We start from the raw sequence: 20,900 nt of genomic DNA, 5'->3' as shown, positions 1-20,900 counted from the left end.
GAAATGTTTCTCTGAGGTCTTCCTGTTTTCCACCTGCCCAGTAGCTCTATTTTCCGCACCCTGAATAACTCTTCTCTGCACATGTCCAAAACACGTCTGCATAGTGTACTTTTCCTTTAATGACGGACTCCCAGCACCACCTTATCGCACCACAAGATGTCACCAACTACAAAAAAAATCGAGAAACAGGCGACTTACCAGATAAACATGCAACGAGAGACAAAAACGGCTTAAGTAACACGCTGATCATTACTAGTGATGTCATGTGCTGAAGCTATCTGCAGGTGTCAGTGTTTAAAGCGTTAATACTGACAGTGCGAATGGGGCCGCTATGGCCGGACCGGTGGGCCTTCTCCACGGAGGCGAGGCGTGTGTGAGAGAGGGGAGGAGGAACGTGAACATGTCACGCTCTGGAGCCGTTTTGCCCCCCCAAAAAGAAAACTTCTGGAAAAGTTGACATGAAGTAAACAGTCTTTGCTTTTTCACATCTTAACCTCAGTCAGTGGGTGTGGACCACACTGCGGACCGCTGCAGCGACACTTCAGACAGACTGCGAGTGTCAGCGACTGGATTTTAAAAAAAATCTGTTGTGAGGAAGGAGCGACAGTCCCGGTTATAAAATTATCCGAAACTATCGCAGTTATTATTCTTGCTTCTTAAACCCTCAAAACACCCCGAAATTATAACTTATGTGACTTTTCAAGTCGGCCACATGATGGTGCATAAATATGGTGAGTACCGTTCATGTAACGTTATATCTTTTTTTTCCCCACGTGTCACATTTTTTCTTATATACTCGGGTAAAGTTAAAGTTTTTAGGTTAATGCCAGCTCATTACGCCATCAAAGTTATTGCACGGCTTTTCAACGTCCCACGAACCTCCGCTGTAATCCCCTCGAGAAACCAGACTGTTGTTTTAGCCCTCAGGGAATGAGAAAGTTAAGAGTAAGTGGAAATTGTCAGCTTCCGTGCTGTTGGTATTATTATTGTTGTTGTTGTTGTTGTTTTCTGAGATGTTATTCTCCTACTCGATCATAATGTTCAGGATTAGGTAGGAAACTGTGAAGTAGTAGATTTCCTTCGTGATGTGCATCAACTCTGCATTCTGTGCTCCTCACCACCCACCGGGTTCAACAACCAGCTGCACAGTCCTGATGGGAAAGAGAGAAATGCCTTTAAAGTGCTCTGCAGGAGACTATAACAAGCAGCAGCAGTGATACGTTTAGTTTAAAAAAAGGAGAAATCTTCCGTATTTTATTATTTATTTAAATTCTTATAACAGTGTGTGTCTGTGCAAAGAAAAGCAGTAGTGGCAGTATTGTTGGCTACATGTATTTACATTTAATAATAGTTTAATTAGAGCTAAAATAAAGAGGTAAGTTTAGAGTAGTCAGGAATTTTTGTATGAACTGATTAATTGCTGACATTTTTGAAAATTGCAACTCCACGAATGTCTTTTTCTAGCCTCTCAAATGGGATACAGGTTCATAACACTGTTATTTCATTTCCCCTGTCTCTATGTAGCTTTGCTGCTGCTGTTGTTCTGAGACATGTATTTATTTTGTGAGGCAGACACAGCTAGGGCAGTGAGGCTGCTCAAGCAGTACCAGTCCAACCTGACCAGTCCAGAGGAACAGGCCTTGAAGACCAGCGTGGGCAAAGTGTCTTCCATCTTGGGCAGCCAGCTGTTTCAAGCCCTTCTCGGTAAGCTTGTTTTGAAGAAGAGAGTCTTTCGAAACTTTTCCCTCTAGCTTATGTTGCATCAGACCTTTCTCAGGATGTCCTTTCCAAACAACGCTTCCTCTTCATGTGTCTATCTTCTTAAGAATGGGAGGTATTTTTTTTCTTGATCTCCTTTAATTTACTGTGCGCTGTTGCCACACACTATCAGTATTAGATTTAGTGCAGCTGGTATAGTTTGATTTGCGTGGCCGTGTGATTGGCTGAAGGCTGACACAGGATGGAGACGGGGTCAGGTTGTATTAATTTGTATGGGAAGTTAACTGAGTCTAAATGTTTCCCAATTAAGTCTTATGAAAGAGGCCTTTCAGTCTGCCTCACAAAGGTTTGCTGTTTAACCACCTCTGTAGCATACTCGGATTGTAATAAAATCCCATTAAAGCCACGCTCAACTCAGTCTATCTATAGACTGTGCTGTTATAAACTCTGACCTGTCACACTGTTGAAACACAATTCCTCCTTTCAGTTTTACAAAAATAGGCACATTTATGTCTCATAAAACTGTATCAGCAGGGTATAGATCATAAAGTCAGAAAACTTTATTCACTTTAGCCAGAAGCAAATGTAACTGCTTCTGGCTAAAGTGTTTGCTAATAGTGAATCATGAGTTAATGTTAGTTGTAACCAGCTACACCTCCATGACAAGCTGAGTGTGGTGTGTTTTGTGTTTTTGGAAATGAGCCTGTGTGAACCTTATCCTCACTTCCTTTTAGAGCAGATAAGGCACATTACTTCAGTTTAGCAAATGGTTGAGTGGTCCTTCTAATTACCACAGCCATGTTATAATGATGCTTGCCCCTGGGTCTGCTATTGCTTCTGCTGACCCACTGCTGCTTCTTTGCTGGGGATCTAAGGGGGGAAGGGCGGCTATGACTCAGGCAGCAGTTAAAAATGATACGGTGTGGCTCGTTTTGCTAATGATGTATACTGAAGGGAGTTTAAGGTATACTTTCTTGTGCTGACTGATGAACCCTTTAAACATAAAGATAAAATGTATTGCTCTTTTTGCGTCTTGTCAAAGGTAAGGGGCTCATTATAGAGACTAATTTGTTGTACCTCATCACCCAGAGTCCACATTTTAAGACCAAATGAGTTGTTAAGTCTCATTTGAATGGTTTCTAAAAATGTAGGCTGGAGCAAATGGTGGATAGAACCATAAAAATGTGACTGAGTTTGCATGAATGGTTTAGGAAGTAGAGAATTTAAAAAAGAATATGTAGTCCCTCATTTTCAGAGGCTCAATTTGCACTGTGAAGCTCTGTGGGATTGGCAGCATTTGCAGCATTTGATTGGATCTGAGCAGAGAGTGTAGCCCTGTATACTGAAGAATTCATCCTTCTGCTTCTATCAGGAGTCACATCATCAGTAAACACCAGTGACCTGGTTTCACTGGCAACCATACATGCCCATGCCATAAAATTGCTTCAATCATGTGTGTCCGATGACGTGATTTGCTTTGGATTAGGAGTTGTTTCTCTCCTTATGCATACTTTTCTATTCCCATCATTTTGGCACAAGGTAATCTTCATTCATTCATCTCCTAAGATTTTCTCAGCAGGCTCTTTTAGGTGATTCCTGGACAGGTCTAATTTCCTCTTCTTGTTCTTGGGTTTGCATCTTGTTGTAAACTCTTTGCATTTCCATTCATGAAGGCATCTAACGATTGCATATATTAATAATGATACACGTACCTTATCAAGAGTTTTCTTGACTTGGTTAGATGTTGTGTCACTTGCACTGACATCTCCTTGGACCTTGTGTTTAAAATTGTAGTGAAAAGCTATAAAATACAAATTCAGTCCACCATTGAGGTGTACAAAAGTAAAACTAGAATGTTTGTGTCTTTCTCCAACAAATCATGGATCTAAATGTAACCGGTGTTGCCTTTATGTGCTGTTAAGTCAATCACAACGTGTAACACATGAAGAAAAGCAATTGAAATACTTGCTTTTAATCTGATGCACTGATTGCAAGAAGTCTATCATGCTTGTGCTGACGATAACCTCTGAAATTGTCTGTAGATACTGATGTTTTCTTGAGTCTCAAAAGATTTTTTTATCCATACTCACTGAGTTTAGGGATTAAAAGTTTATTGCACTTTGGTGCAGGCTTAAATATGCAGTTGGGGTTTTTTCATCACAATGAAATAACTGTTGATTGCACAGTTTAGTGGCTTTATATTAATGACACCACTGGTTTGCATCGAGGCTACAATGTTGCAAGCCTTAGTGCTCTTTACTCGTTTTGTTCCCTACTGAAGATCAGCCTGTAGCTGCTGGGTGGAGGTTTAGTATCATTCAGGATTCTTCTCTACCTTTGGATTAGCATGCTGTCTGTGCAGATGTTTGCAAAGAGCTAATGTTGTGCTAGCAACATCAGCTTTTTTGGTTCTTTTCCTGCACCTTGGCTCATGTGATGAGTCACATGATCAACAGTAGTTCAACGACCCTCTTAAGAGACAACGCCAAGTAGGGTTTACCTGGGACTCTCCACCATTTGGTTGTTGGAACTGAAGAAGCATCTTCACGAAACTTAAAGAAATCCAGTCACTTTCTTTCCAAGCTCTTTAAATTATTATGAACTGAACGACATAATGAAACTACTTCTGTCCTGAATGCAGTTTGCACTTTACAGTTGTGCTGCTACCATTCCACGCTACCATAAATGGTAATGTGATTACAGTAATGTGTTACTTTGTACTGGATAGATGTCACCCTTTTGTTAGAATGCTAACCAAAGCTATTGAACTTGGTTAACTTGTTAAAAAAATCACCCTAAAGTTGAGAGAGAAAGTCACCAAAAAACCCCATGTGGTTACTGACCATTTCTCCAGGTATTAGTGGACATTTGACCATGCACTGTTTTAATGTAATCAACCTGAAATCAGATCTAATGTATTTTATTATTTATTGAGGTGAGGGAGACTCGGAGAGGATTAGCTTTCAGGATTCCAAACATTCCTCGCAAAGAATGTTCAATCAGGGCCGAGCCTGAGGCCGACAGGAAAATAAATAGCTCTAGGCTCCCATGCGAGCCTCTTCCAGGCCGTCCTGGCTCTCTGGACCATCTGCACAATGTGTGAGGGTAGAAGAAGTAGAAGAGCCGTCTGGTCGCTGTGTCTCAGGTGAATGGTTGAAGAAGACTGGCCCCTCATTCAACATGTGGTTCTCATCAGTGCAGGCGGAGTGGAAGAGCAGCCGGTTCATAGCACTAATAGGAATACAGTGCAGTATAAACATTACTCATCCTCTTATCCGCTCCTGTTGTGTTTGCCTTCACATGCTCAGGGCCATGTGAACTGGTTCATATGGGCCATTTAGTCTAATGGTGGGAGGAAATTTTCTGGAGCAGGGACTGTGTTGTTCAGAAGAGATGAAAGACCTGAGTCTGAAAATCTGCCATTTTCAGACTCTAAAGAAATTGATGCATAGTAAAGTATTCTGTCTTTACAGTTTCTTTAACTTTGATACTCTGCGGGAAGTAAAGAGGTGTTGCACGTCCCGTGGGAAGGTTCAGTGTTCATCCATTTGGATGTCAGCATGGCTGCACAGTCACAAACAAAGGTTGCCTTAACTGCGCATCTACCCTTTTGTTCCAACGTACAAACATACAGTGGGGAGCACGGGGTGCTGCTCGCTGTGAGTTGGGGCAAACATACAGGCCGACACACTTTCAATTACAGTGGAGCCTAAATTCCTGGGGAATATTTCATTTAAACAGCGACAAGGGAGGGAATTGTTTGCCCTGCCTTAAAACTGTGACCTAGTTTTCTGTCAATGTGTTGCTCTGGTGAGCAGTGGGTTGCTCATCATCATGTAAAGAACCAGGGGCACTGTCTTTTTTTGTTTGTGATTCAACCAGGCAGGAAGTACAGAGATGATGTCAGTCTAATTAAATAGGTACATGACAAAAAGAAGAGGCCTGCAATGCACCGATCATGCATGCAGATATTTTGGAGGACTGTGGATGAGGGGGGAAATGCGGGAAAACCCCCTTAAACTGTGACAAAAAAAGCTTTCGACCAGACGCCCCAAAATAGACCCAGAAATCGGTCCTGTGAAAGAGACTTCTGGTCTGGATTGTGTGTTGTGTTTTATGGTCAGGAATTTATGTGGTCTGTGAGGGTTGGAACAGTTCAACGATTTCTTTTTTAACTTTGTTTGGAAGGTCACTGAAGTGGAAAAAAGCGAAAGCCCTGTACGAAGTGTGTCTGTGAATCCTGATCTCAGAACACTTCAAGATGTGATTGAGCACCTTTCTCTCACTTGTTAACTCTGCCAAAAATAGATGAGTGATGTAATTAGAAGTGTTAGCTGTGTGAAAACAAGCCAGGTGTCCAAGATGCAGCTGAAGCATGGCCTGCAAAACTTAACTAAACTAATATTTTTCAAGATTTAATCAAGGTTGAACTTACCGGTACTTTTCTTAAATACATAGACAGGTGGACATTCGTTAGTTTGTGCTCCTACATTTTGAAGCCTCAAGTTGAGTGTTTTGGCCTTAACCATCTACCATAATCATAAACTATGTCAAAACTATAAAAGGACTCGCTGAGGTTTTCAATCAAGGCAGCAGCATAGCTATTTTCTCTTAGAATGTACCCATTCAAGCTGATATCTGCAACCAGTTGTCCCTTGTCGACCATTAGAAAGAATGCACTACAGAAAAGGAGTTTAAGTCTGCTGTTCCTAATGGTGGACAGAATGGTTTGCTCCTTAGAAAGGGTGGGGGAGGAGGCCGGTGAAGCTGCTGCTCACCTCAGGGTCTCAGCAGGGGCCTCGGGCCTCATTTTCTCTTGATTGTTCACCTTTGTCTAAAGTTTATTTATGCTTTAATGCACCTAGCCCATCTTAAAATTGAGGCAAAAGACAATACATGTAAAGATGAGCTTGAGTTCAAATTAAACTGCCGTAAGATTGAAGGCTGCTATTAGAATCAGAATCAGAGAAACTTTATTAATCCCAAAGGGAAATTGAGTTTTAGAATATCAGGATCCTCCAGCTTGAGTTAGTGTCAAAAGAGTAACACTGAGCCATTTTCTGTGCCTCCTTAACAAAGTCAAGAAGGTACTACTGGTCCTTCTGTTGTTCCTCATCTCTCTTCTTCATTGTGAGTAAGACTATTGGTCTATTCCTTCGGTTTCAGGAAACTGAAGCAGAGACCTTCTTTCATTTTTGTGCTTCCATTGCTGTTGCTTTGCATTAGCCAAAGTATCTTTGGTCTCTTCCGTTTCACTACAAGCTGGTTGATAAGGCACAAGAGGCTTGTGCAGCTCCCTCAACTGAAGATAGCATCATATACGACAAATTTAAAGGTACCAGAGTTGGTACCCGAGGCTGCTCTCTTGTAAAATGAAGAGAACCTCTTTTCAAACAATTTTTAAGTTTGCTTTGACAGATGGGATGTACCAAGCAAAGTTACTGGCTTTCAAACACTAAGTGAGCTGATGTTGTTTGAACAGTTCGAGAGCTGTGTCTCAGAGCAGATTGTGCTACATTTGAATGAATAAAATGTAACCACCCTACAGCAGGCTAAAGTTCTGCTGCAGAAATTTGCCTTGACCTACAAGAGTATTTGTGTGAGTAAATGTGAAAGATCCAACTGTGAGCATACGTAGAAAAATGCTGCATTTTAGCCCCAATAAGCTAAAGGTGGTCCACCAAGTCCAAAGCCAGAGAAACAATGTTACTACTGTCATAAAGCAGGGCATGCCTTTGCTGTCTGTCTGTCTCTCAATCGTAAAAGCAGCAACCTCAGCAAACAAGGCAAGTAAAAGCTGTTGATAAAAAAAGGGAATTCTTCTGAGAGCCTTTGTTGAGCTAGATGAACCAGATGATTGCTTTAAACCATGCATCTTTGCCGGATCTGTGTCATTGACAGGATCAGTAGTCAGGAAAAATATTAAGCAATACTGGCGGCTCAGTCTCTCGGATCTTTTTCCACCTGGCGCAGAGACTTCCTGTAATCTAAGCTCCTCAGTAAGATGTATAGTGATGGCTTTGCATTAGTTTTACGTTTCAGATTTGACTTTATTTAAAAAGTAATTGACTCCATTTAGCATTTGTATACATTTTAATGTTGAAATCCAAAAGTATTAATACACAATAACTTCAAACTATTTGATATTTGTAAATAAGCAGCCTGATATTCCTGTGTCACCTGATTGTCCTATACCTGCAACTCCTAAAATCCTGTGTGCAGATGTCAGTAAAGTTGTGGTTTCAGTACTTCAGCATCTATCTAGCTCTGTAGAACTGGAGCAGGAACACAAGTGGAGTTACACTTTTTTTTTTTTTAATATTAATTAACACTTAAGCTGTTTCTGTGCAGTTTGGCACACAGTCTGTCTATTAGTTAAAGGTACTGTGGCTGTATCTTCAAGGGAAGAAAAAAACATGAATGTGTGAGAGACAGTACTGGAAAGAAAGATGAGCGAATATGTTAGAAAGCTGAGTACTGCTCAGGAAGTGACATTTGATAACCCTATAAAATTTAGACTTTTGCCTTGAGTAATTTATGTTTGTTTGGGTTTTTGTGTCACAGTAGATCTCTACACGACCTGCTGCTTAGATATTTGGTTATTTTATGTCATGAGGCGTCTTCAAAATAAAACGATTGTGTGTATTTTTGTCAAAGATTGTGTGAGAATAATATACAAGTGCATGAACAAGTAGGCCTTTTACAGCTCACAGTAATAGTCTATCCTAGCTTGTGCATGGCAGCCTGTGGTGTCCAATGTCTCTGTGAGGTTAGGTCAAAGGTCAGGTGGTAGTCTTCAGTTTGAATTTAAGCTGATGACTATCTTTAGCTTCACTTCCTAAATTCCATCTTTAGATTAGCTTTATACAGCTAAAAGGTAGAAAGTGGCATAGCTGCCTGCTATATAAAGTCAACAAATGATTCTTTACCTTCATAAACATCTATTTCGAATAAAACGCAACAGAAATGAATAGTTTTATTCAGTTATATAAATATTCATTAAGAAACATATTCAGATCAGAACAGATTCCATTGAATTTTATGTTTTACATTACACTGATGTATAAAATTAATTGGAAAATTGACATGGAAAATATTCATGCCCTTTTTGGGCTTGAATATTTTTTGAGTACAGCAGTAGCTCGCACTAACCAGATGCTTTATTGGGGTATACCTTGATAGTACCAGGTTGGACTCCCTTTTGCCTTCAGAACTCACAAGGTTCAACAAGGTTGGGGAACATCTATCAGAGCTTTTGGTCCATATTGACCATACATACATGATGTCAGTCTCCTGTTCCACCACATCGTAATGAATTGAAACCTGATGACCGTGGAAGCCGATTGTGCTTTGTTATGTTCAGGTTAGGAGGATACCACTGATACAAGACGTGTTGTTTATGACAAATTCTCACCCAGCAACATTTTCCAATATTCTTTTCTGTTTCTTTGTAGCTGACAGGAGTGGCCCCAGCTGTGATCCTCTGCTGTTGTATCTACTTCAAGGTTCAACATGTTGTGTGTTCAGAGGTGCAGTTCTGCATACTTTGTTTGTAACAAGTTTTGTTTGAGTTATTGTTCTCTTTCTAGCGGCTCCAAGGAGTCTGACAATTCTTGTTTGACCTCTGACATAAACAAGGCATTCTCACCCAGAGAACTGCAGCTCGCTGGATATTTTCCCCGTTTCGGACTATAAACCCTAGAGATAGCTGTGCACAAAAATCTTCGTAGATCAGCAGTTTCTAAAACACCCAGACCAGCAGACACAGATGCAAAGCAAAATTCTTTACTATAAGAGTTGATCTTGTATTGGATTTAGACTTTTCAGGTAGAGAGAAGTCACTTTTAAATAAAAATTTTGCTCAACCATCAGTAACAATAAATTTTCAGCAACTACTCTGTGTGGGGATATGAGGATACCTTTTTTTTTTTTTTCAAATGATTGTCTTTAGGCATTTTTTTCTTTTATTGGACAGTGACCTGGAAGACTGGAAAACAAGCAGTCAGAGGCGGGGTGTAAAATGCAGTCGGTTTCTCAGCTGGAATTAAGCTGAGGACGTTTTAGTTATGTTGCATGCACTGTATCCATTCACTATTGGGATGCTTATATAACACAGAGAGATAATAAACACAGTGACAGTGTGGCGTACTACAATATGTGTAGAAAATAATGAGGTAAAGTAAGGAGGCTCATTTGCGTGACTGTGGATATTTGCATCTATATGGAATTAGGTTATTGCAGGTAGGCCCACAGCATGTTTGCGTGTCTGCATGTGCATAAGAGTTTGTGTAAGTGAGGCTGCTCTTTAGTCAGCTGGTCATCAAACTGCTCTGCCCACACATGGCTTCACTCCTCCACATTCAGACACAGTGATGAGTCACATGCTCCATTCTTACACTTTTGTTCTTACAGCGTCTTGTTGGGACATACTGACTCTTGTCTCTCCGTCTCACACATGCACATAGACTTTGAGTCCCCGTTTCAATAAGAGGTGCACATTCTTGAAAGACATGTTTAAAACGTTTCACCTCCAAAGTGTTTTGCAGCCCATTTTTGTCCTGACAGTGAACTGTGCGAAGTTGATGAACTCTTCTGCAACCTCTTTATGTCAACACTGCAGTAACCAGGCGCTCACTTGGCATCAGCAAAATTGTCTCAGCGCATTCTTGTCAAACGGCTGCCACTCAGCGGCTGACCGTGGGACATGGGCCAAGAAGTGATGAGAAGACTTCAGAAGAAGGGGGGAGGAGTTAAAGAGTGCGCTGAGACTTACTCACTTTTGATTGAATTTCATGCTGCCTAACAATTAATGGCAAATGCTTGATTAGCCCTGCCCATGCATGTAGTTTTGGGGGATCCCTGTTTCCTAAAAGTCTAGAAAAAAGAACTCGTGTGGCTCCGGGGAAAATCTGATATAGACATTAATGCTCCTAAGTTCTTTTATTAGCACCACTGGTGGCTTTACGGTGTCGTTATTATTAGCTGTTCTTTATGTTTAGCTGTCATGTTAGTACATGCTAATCAAAGATGGTTACCATGGTTACACTATCCTTGAATAATAACTATATTAGCGTTGTCTTGGTTGTAACCAGGAGTTTCTTGAATTACTTGTCAGCTCTGACCATTCTCCTCTGACCTTTGGCAGAGAACTGCTGCTCACTTGATATTTTCTCTTTTTCAGACCATACTCAGTAAAGATGACCACCCGAGAGATGGTTGTGTGGGGAATCCCAGTAGATCGTCAGTTTATAAAACACTCACTCACAGTCCAGCAACCATAACAGATTCAAATTCAGTTAAATCACATATTTTTTTCCCAACCCAACATAACAGTAAAGCATCCTGGTACTGCAACTTCTGCATGCGCGCCTATTTCACACTTAGGAGAAGCAAAGCATGACATCCACATGGTGGGCCAGGGTTACATGCTTTGCTGTGATATCGAGTTGTTTTTGTCCCTTTCTGATGCTCATGTGTTGAAGTGGCCAAATTTGCTAATGCAAGAGTTTATAAATTGTCCCATCAGTCAGCTAGAGTGAACTACATGTATTGATTCGTTAATATGTGTAGAAGTCTTGGCGTAAAACCGAGTTTCAAAGCAAAGAGATCTTAAAATCACGTGTCGTGTAAGTGACAAATAACAACGTGCAGGATGTTTTTCTTTCTTTTTTTGTGACACACTCTTGTCAGGTAGTATGATAAATTATAATGTTAGACACAGACTTGATGATGTACTTAGTCAGTACCTGAGTCATGTAGTTCAGCAAGAAGATAAGAAGAACACTTGCAAATATGGAGACATAGCTTCCATGTAAACAGACGACTCCCACCCCCACATTTTTACCAACTGTACCCTTGAGGACAAAAAACAGACTTCTCCCCAAGTGCCGGTGATTGATCGGCGGATTCTTTAACGCATCCAAAGCAGTTAGACGACTGAGAACTTACAAAGATGTAGAGATGACAAAGTAAAACAAAGAAAGTCTTTTGCTGTAATGTTTGTTGTGGTCCAAGTAAAGGGAAAAAAAATGCTTATTATAGTTTTCTTTTCCTCGCAGATATTCAAGAGTGTTACGAGGTGACCTTGCAAACAGAACAAACTGTTGTGAAAGAAGACAACAGGCGCGATGTGTGGGAGGTAAATTTCCTGCTTTACATTATATATTTCAAGAAAATAAGCTTAATGTTCACACGTGCTGTTGTGCACTTTGCTGTTACTCAGTAGGCAACGCTAGATGTCATTACCTGTGTCCCTCGCACTCCTACACGGATAACATGTCACCATGAGTCACAGTAGCTATGACTTCAACCTGGTGAGTGAGTGTCAGACAGAGAAAAAGTTGGACGGGGGCACCCATGGGTAGAGGGAGAAGAGGAAATTAGACAGAGTCAAAAGAGCGCTGATTACCATTTGCTCATCAGTGGGAGTCAGCCAGTCCTGTCATTATAACAAGTGTTTATAGTCGCATGGTTATTTAGAATATTTTTAGTGTGGGACGCAGAATGAAGGGAGAGTTTATGTAGGCCTAAATGTTTTTAAATGTACAGCATCGTGGAGGCAAGTGATGTAAAACAAATCCACACATTCTGGTTATATACAGACACTTTTTTGTCACTTATCCCCTAATGGCCTTTAGATGGGTTGGAACTGCTCACTTGATATCACTTGTGTGCTTTAATGTTGCTTTGCAACTTTCCTTGAGCTATGCCAAAATGTTAATGAAATTGATCTTTGGCTGACTTCAATAACTCATTAGCTGAATGGCCTTTGTTCTTTTTCTTTGTAGCCAAGAGAGATATGCTATAGCGTCTGTATAATAATGACGACATGAGTGTGCCTACACATTTGTTTGCAGTTTGAGTCCCCACGCAGGCTGGACCGGCACAACATGATTTCAATTTCAGCACCAAATTTTTAAATGTAATTTTAAAAAATGTAATTTGAGGCACAATGGCTAGCTTTCATTCTTTTAAGCAAAGAAACCAGATTCTTGAACTGAAATGTCAGACTAATACAATTACACTGGCCTGAAATACTCTTCAAAGACACTGTTGTCGTTTAATCCAGCTAATTAACATGCTTAGTAAAACCAAGACTGTATTTCACCTTGTGAGTGTGGAGCAGTTTAGTGATAGATTATTAGGAGATGATTTCAGATCTGCTCAAACATCAACTGAATGAGCACTTACTTTGCCTTTAGGTGACTGGAGTCTTGGTAGCGTTGAAAGACGACCATTAGCTGCCATCAAAATACTTCAGAGGTGACAAAAGCCCCCTCAACATTGGTTTTAAAGCTTTTCTCAGTTTTAATGTATTACAAAATATAATGTGTGATTTTGAATTCATTGGTGAGCTACAGAGAGGAAGTATGCTGGAAAATACAGACTTGCTCCCTCTGCCAGTCATCACAAGCCATCATGGCAAACTCGATAGGCGTATGAGTTTACATATGACTGTTTGTTTTGACATAGACCACAGATAAGATCAGACTTAGTTCATTTTTAGCAGATATAGTATCTTTAATCTCCATATTTACTTTTATAAAGTATTTACTTCGACCAAGCTGCCTGACTGAAACACTGATTCCCTAATTTTGCTCAGGACCCATTTTACCATAAATGGGGATCCTTCATAGTTTATTTAGCTTTAGTGCTTTTTTCTGTTTATTGTTTTCTGCTGATTAATTTGCTGCCTGATGCAGCTTCTTTGCTGTTTATTATTTACTAAGTGCTGTCCCAGATCCCATGTTACACAGTTTTCAGTGTAAAAAAAGGGAGATATGTCAATATGGGGTTTATACAAATAAATTAAGCAGTCCAAAAAAGAGCCAACTCTGTAGAAAAGACATTAAATTGTAAACGGTGATTTATGTATGACAACTGATGGCTCACGCTATACCTCCTAGATGACTCATTTTAAAAATAAGCATAGATTTTTTCTCAGGATGGTCGTCACATTTCTGATCCACTCCAGCTGCTCTTTGTGTTTGGTGTGATGGGATCAATAATAACTTTCATCCACAGTCCAATAATTCGATTGATGCTGTTTTTATGAATCCTCATGTGGCTTTACATCATGTAGGACTTTTTTCAGTGCCTTTTGGTTTATGTAAAGGAAGGTGAGAGTAATTCAACATTCAACATGGGAACTAAGGTTTAATCTAACATTATTCCTTTATGCTTAACAGCCCTTCCCCCAAGTCAATCACTTAATGTCAGTGTGTTTTTTTTTTAAAATTTTCATAACTCTGAACTGGATTATGGCTGGTCAGTTGAACAGAGGAACTGCACTAAACTTGTCATCCACTTGATTGTATTGAACTGATGCTGCAGAGCAGAAGACTTTTTCTTTTACAATCATCTGTTCCAAAAAATAGTCATTTTTAAAAATTAACCGTCCTTTCTTACAACCTTCCCCCTTGCTGGGCAGTTAAAAAAGTAGCCCTGGTTTGAAATCACTGGATTATTCAAGCATAAATTGTTGCTTATTGCAGGGCCATGTGTTCAAACTTTGTCACTCCCCATGGTAGAGGATCTAAACCATAAATTATGACTGTGGCTTGAACTTTAGTCCAACATCCTAAGCTCGTCTCTGTGCATCTGTGATCCACCCTGTTCAGCTTCTAATTCAGTGCAACATGCCTCTTGATCCATTCCCCCATCCTTCACTGTCTGGATCCCAGCTGCTTGTGAGGCCTATAGGCACAGTCCTGGAAAGAGAGAAGCTGCTGGAAGGATGCAGCAGTCATAGTGGGAAGTTTAAGGGAGAGAAAGAGAGCTGCTTAATGGACACCCGACGAGGTGCTCATCAGTATTCTAGCCATACGATCACCTGAGTGGAGGATGGGAGGGAAACTAAATGAGTCTGCAAATTCCCTGATTTGGTGCAGAGTAGCAGGTGAGAGTGGAGAATGGCTCCTTTAGAAAATAAATAAAAGAAACCATAAGAGAACAAGTTAGTTTCATGTGATTGATTTCATAGTGGTTATTTAATGTTTTGGTTCCAAGCTAAGTGTGATGTCACTAGTTTGGTTGTATTGGGATATAATCATGAAATATCAAAAGAATAGAATTTAAATATATCATGAATTCCAAGTGTTATAGGACTTGAAGTAATTAATTGAATGACTGCACCAATTTGCAGATGTCTGGCTATGTGTTGTGCAAAAGGCATACTGTTAGCTTCCAGCATTAGAAGGGGCTACAGCTGCACTGTCTGCCAGTGTCAGCTGACCTGCCTGTCCTAAATGTGGAGAAGGTGCCATCAAAGGACACACTCACTGAGCCTCACTAATGTAAAGAAAATGTTGTGAGAAGACTGCAAACTTCACATTGATGTAATTCTGATGGTTGAATTTTGCCTTCCAACTCTCTTCCAGTTGGTTACATAGATGCCAGGTACAGCTGCCCGCATGCTTCAGCGTGTGGGTGTATATATATTATCTTTTCAACTTGAGCAAAAGAGGAGCTTTCATTTTAATTTAAAGCCATCGGAAGGAAGTTAAGAGCTTTTATTTGAAAACGAATTTGAAAAATTGGTGGAAACACGTGGTTGCAGATTTGCACAGGTGATGGCCTGCTCTAAAGGCTGCCCTCTGCTGTCAGTTAAGGGTCTTTATTCAGTCTATGTCCAGGCTTAGGACACTGTGTTTAGTTTCCTCATATAATATATTTGCTAAACTTTGGCTGTCTTGTGTCTTGCGCCCTTTTTACAACAAACAGTGCTGTGCTGCATTTTTTTTCTTAACTTTCTGATTTTCCAAAGCTACTCTCTCTCTTCAACACAATGTTATTTCACAAGATTGGGAGTCACTCCTGACTGTTTTTTAAATTTAAAAAGTATTTAAAATTATTACATAAAAAGTTTTAAATAAGCAAACTTGTTTCCTTGCAGAAATCTAAGAACACTAATAGGATACATGTGCTCATTTCTCTTTATGATACAAGAGCTAGTAGGTGACTATTTTTTTTAGCATAAACCCTGAAGACTTGGAAAATAGCTAGCCTGGTATTGTTAAATGTCTGTCAGAAGTCCTGCTTAGGGTTCAGGAAGCATCTTTGACAGACTAAATAATTTAAAAATACAAAAGAAGGTAAAAAAAAAAAAGTATATACTGTATTGGTAAACTGTAGAGGTGCTGGTAGACTGATAAATTTATACTTTTTAGCTCTTTATGCTAAACTAAGCTAGCTTGTTCGTCCTAGCTCTGTTGGTGTTGTCAGATTATTTACAAATGCAGTTAATGTCATGTTTAGGATCAGTAATGTTATGTTTGGATTACAAGACATGTAATCTACTCCGAATACCTAATACAGAAAACATAATACTTTGTTTAAAAAATAGATGCACACTTCAAAATTTTGAGTTCTGCAATTGTTTTCAAAAAGATTTCAGAGTGATTTTTTCATATTTAGCATTTCCTGTTGGTTAAATTAGTACTACAGTTTGTAAATCTGTATAACATATTACACATCTTTTTCATAGGATTTATTATGAATGATAATAATAATATATTCAACAAAACTCACTATCTTTGTTAGATATGTCTGTTCAACTTCTCGCTAACACAAATCTCTAGTCAGCCAACATGGCAGCAACTCAGTGCATTTAGAAATGTAGACATGGTCACGATGACCTGCTCAAGTTCAACCTGAGCATCAGAACGGACAAGAAAAGTGATTTTAAGTGACTCTGAATGTGTCGTGGTTGTTGTTGCTGGGCGGGCTAGTCTAGCAATTTCAGAAACTGCTGGTCTACTGGGATTTTCCCAGACATCTCTAGGTTTTTACAGAAAATGGTCCAAAAAAGAGAAAATATCCAGTGAGCAGCAGTTCTCAGGGAGAAAGTGCATTGTTGATGTCAGAGGTCAGTGGAGATTGACCAGACTGCTTTAACAAATTATGCAGAAGAGCATCATTTACCTATATACTTAATGCCATTTGAAAATTAATGTATATGATTATCTTTTCTGGTATCCACAAGCGTGTCCATGTTATTGCGAGACAATATTTTTACGTTACTTGTCTGAAAAACAAATACTATGTGTGTCCCCTGCAGGATCAAGAGGGACAGAGTGTGTCCCGGGTCCGAGTGACCAGCAGGAGCAGCCCTCAAAAAGTGGAGCGAGTTTCTGGTTTGGTGGCTCGTTCTCATGTCGACGTGCCAAAGGTGAGTTACGCAAAGCAAAGATTTGCTTCCATGGACTGTCATGAACTCAACTTTTGCTCAATGATCCCATTAAACGTCAGAAAGACGATACTGTGACGCTGATGATGTGATGCTTACAAAATTTCCACGACAGTTATTGAGCTTTTTATTATGGTAATACTGAACACCGTGGTTAATAGTATATCATAAAACACTTAAAGGCCTAAAATATGTGGTCATATAATTCACCATGCTGAGGATCTCACTGTAGCTACGGGCTGGTTTTAAAAAGATTTAAATAAGTAATTTAAGACTGTGCAATATATGCTGTCCCTGAATCAGCGTTTTCTTAGTCACTCGTTATTCACTATGATAGTTCTTTTTTTCCACACAGTTTAATGTCAGACTACCGTACTTCAGTCAATGTAGTCATTGGTTTCTTGTCCACAGTCTCTAAGTTTGGACTATCCCTAACCTGACAACATTTGACTCCTGGAGAACGTTCACTGGTTCCCGAAAGCCATCTTTAATTGCTCTGCTTAGTCCTTTATTTTCTAGACAGTACGGTGAGAGGTGAAACTTCTCCCACCAGAGAAAGATTTGCTCTGGTGTCTTCTTAACCAATATCAGTTGTTGACCTCTTGGTATACATGCAACTTTTACTGTAACAAGTGAGCATGTCTTGACAAAAGTTACAAAATGCATTGATTTATCATATAGGCTGACTATAAACAGGGTTATTTTTTAACTTTTTTTGCTGCATGAGTATGACTCAACCTTGGATGTCAGTCCTTCTTATGAGTTAACAAAAGTGCAGCACATGTTTTCAGATAGATAGACAAAAGCCCAAAGTACTATTTGTTTAACTAGCTTGCTATGAGGTAAAAGGCAAATACCGCCCTCATGTCTGTCTATTAGATGTGAAGTTTACTTTGGTTTCGGACTAGAAACAGTGGGAAAAAACTGGCTTCGCTTGTCAAAATGTCACAAAATTCATATTACCAACATGTATAAATTTCACAGATTAACACCTTCTCTTTGTTTGATCTCCAAGTGAAAAAAAATGTAAAAACTACATTGTGTGGATTATGATTTTTGTTTGGATAGAAAAAATTAAACGTGCTGTTTTCAGTCCTGCTAAAAGAAGCTAATTACCTGGCACCTCTTGTTTTATTGTGCTGTAACTTTTGGCAAGACAGCAGATAAGCTTCTTGCCAAAGTGATACCAAAATGATGCTTCTCCAAATGCCAAGCGGTCTCTTTAAAGGATTGTGGCTCATCTGATGCTTACACGAGCAACATGCTCAGTCCTCATCTTTCATGTGAGAGATATGTCTCAGTAGGCTGCCATGTTCTTCAGTGCTTTTAAAGGCCGCCGTGTTCACACGCATTTCCCCATTACAGCACGGCCAGAGGCACATGGCAGCACAGTGGCTGCAGGCGTTGGCTTTTGAGCTAAGCCCAGAACTAGTGCAGTAGGTGTGTGTGTGTGTGTGTGTGGGTGTATGTGAGGGGGGCGTTTGGATTAGTGGACTTGGACCAGGTAAAAGATGAGGTGATGCAGGCTGTGGCTGCGAGCACATGGATTCATTGTGCTTGTATGATAATGCCTGCATAATAAAACAGTGACAGCACAGGTTGATTCTGGTATGGATAATATGGAGCTGGCTGCGTATGTGTGTGTGTGTGTGTGTGTGTGAGACTCCCTCTTTCACATGAAGGAGGGAGATGAGGAGGCGCAGGGGAAGGGAGGGACTGTAAGGGAGAGAATGGGGGTGTAAAGAGAAAGCTATAGTGGGGGAGGCTGGAGAGAGACAGCAAGGCGGCTGAGAGGCGAGGGCCGGTGCAGTGCAGAGCTGGAACGGACACCCAGAGCTCAGCCTTCCGCGGGTTGCCATGGAAACCACATTCCTCCCCCGCCTGCATCCCTACAGACTGCTCTGACTCTCTTTCTCTCCATATCTATCTCTCCCCTCGCTCTTCTTTATGTTTTATCCCGTCTTTTTCATTCCTCTTTTAATTTGCGTCTTTGTTTTCTTTCTCCTCTCTCCCTCCATCTCGCTCTCTTCTGCTGTCATGCCGTACATGCTTTGAGCACATTCGTGATGATGCACACTCAGCAAGCACAGTGATTTCAGAAGCGTTGCACTCTGTGGCAAGGTGGATGGGTAATTACACAGTTTATTTTGCATTCCCATGCACTCACGGATGCATAAGCACTTTGTTGTTTTCTCAGCATCTCTCTGTTTTTCTTCTCTCTATTTTTACTTCCCCTTCTGTTCAGCACCATGCTTCAGTAATGCCCCCTCTAGTCATCGCATTTCTGCCCACACACAGGGCACCTTAGCTCGGTTTCTCCTCTGTTACGGCATCTGCAGTGGACCTCAACCACCTTCATCACATTTTATCAGCTACTTTCACCTGATCCTATAACCTCCTACTTGAACCAACCCCCCCTTTTCTTATTGCTCTTTTTCCTGCCTCTTCTTTATGCGTGTACGAAATCTGCATAAACACTGTTCCTTATCCTTGCAGCTCTGATAAAATCTCTCACTCTCCTCTTTTCCTGTCTCCTTCATTTATCTCCATGTGTATGCTTCTCTCTCTCATTATTCCATCAGTTGGAGTTTCATGTGTGTGGTGGAGCAGCTGTTCTCTGCCACTAAGGCCTATTAATAGGAGTCTTAGGCATGTAGCCTCAGTTTTCTGCTTCTGAAATGCTGGGAGAGCATTGTGGCGAATCTAAATGATCTCACTCATTTGAATTAGACTGACTGACTTGCTGTCTTCTCACCCTGTGCGAATTACTTGCCTCCCATCAACACATCACCTGTCAGTGAAATATATATCTCACATATTCTTCTATAATCTGGGAATTCCTTTCAGTGGATGTAATGATACCCGAGAGACTTGTTTCTTCATCCCCTATTACAGTTGGTTAAGGCTACAGTACAAGATCTTATTATGTGTTGATTGGGAGCTGCCTCTTTAAGACTGCCTCACTACCGATTGTCCTTTTATGGTGCTAAATCCGGTCAGGTGACGAAGGAGCAGTTACACAGCTTCTCTGAGAAATGCCTAGAAATGACTGAAAAGTTCAATAGATGGTCCGTGCAGTGGTTGGGAGGGGGGGTTGTAATGCTCGTTATGATAGCGTGTGTTTGTTACAGGGTGTCCAGGTGGGTTCATGTAATAAGAGAGCTGTGAAGGCTGCTGCTGAGCTGATTGTGTCGGGGGTGCCGAAAGCTGAAATGAAGCATCTCTGTTCAAAAAGCAAATTATGTGCTCCTCCCGTGTGTCATAACTCAAGCAGAGGGTCAGAGGTCGCAGTCTTAGTTTTAGCCATAAATCACCTAATGCTGTTTGCCTGAAGACAATATTAACAAGGATTTTCTTACACACTCTGGACACATTTAATTCAGTTCAATTCAATTTTATTTATATAGCACCAGTTCACAGCAACAGTTGCCTCAAGGTGCTTTATATTGTAAGGTAAAGAATAAGCAAGCACTTGGCAACAGTGGGAAGGAAAAACTCCCGTTTAACAGGAAGAAACCTCCGGCAGAACCAGGCTGAGGGAGGGGAGGCCATCTTCTGCAAACATACTCTTTGCAAAAGCTGCATTTAATCCAGGGCAATGGTATTTGATTACACTATATTCACTAATGCGTCCGTTATCCTCCATTTATAAACTTTAAACAATCAGTACAGACAGTGCTTTATCCATCAAGACATTTCTTGCCCAGTACAATTTAATTCATGCAAAATCATTTTCCTGTATTAATTCTGTATTCTGTACTGAACTGTACAGAAAAGCAGCTCTTAAATTGTATTTCCCATCTATAATATGGAACTGAAACAGTTTCCTTTTCTTTGAGGTACTAAGATTTGTCTGCATATGTGAACTGGTCACACCTGTTCATGTGTTTGTATGTGGACGATTACCAATCTGTGGTTATTCTTTTCTTGTCCTGCCCATACCTACCTTTATATATGTATGTATAAAGGTAGCTTCTTACTGCACACCCCATGA

General features: G+C 40.4%; 1 protein-coding gene across 1 annotated transcript in view; it reads left to right on the top strand.

Annotated features, from left to right (window-relative positions):
- Positions 1-377: 377 nt before the first annotated feature.
- The window catches only part of dlg3 (discs, large homolog 3 (Drosophila)), an 80,497-nt gene continuing 59,974 nt past the window's right edge, over positions 378-20,900 (top strand). The window contains exons 1-4 of the mRNA XM_085427377.1: positions 378-731; positions 1,573-1,704; positions 11,778-11,857; positions 16,778-16,888. Coding sequence (XP_085283503.1) covers positions 713-731; positions 1,573-1,704; positions 11,778-11,857; positions 16,778-16,888 — 342 coding nt within the window. The 5' untranslated portion in view covers positions 378-712. The remainder of the gene's footprint in view (positions 732-1,572; positions 1,705-11,777; positions 11,858-16,777; positions 16,889-20,900) is intronic.

The sequence above is a fragment of the Rhamphochromis longiceps genome, linkage group LG2 (genome assembly GCF_057381845.1).
Source record: "Rhamphochromis longiceps isolate RC_006_pf linkage group LG2, R_longiceps_female_GT1.1, whole genome shotgun sequence".
Taxonomy (NCBI): Eukaryota; Metazoa; Chordata; class Actinopteri; order Cichliformes; family Cichlidae; genus Rhamphochromis; species Rhamphochromis longiceps.
This window is presented reverse-complemented; position numbering and strand designations above follow the sequence as displayed.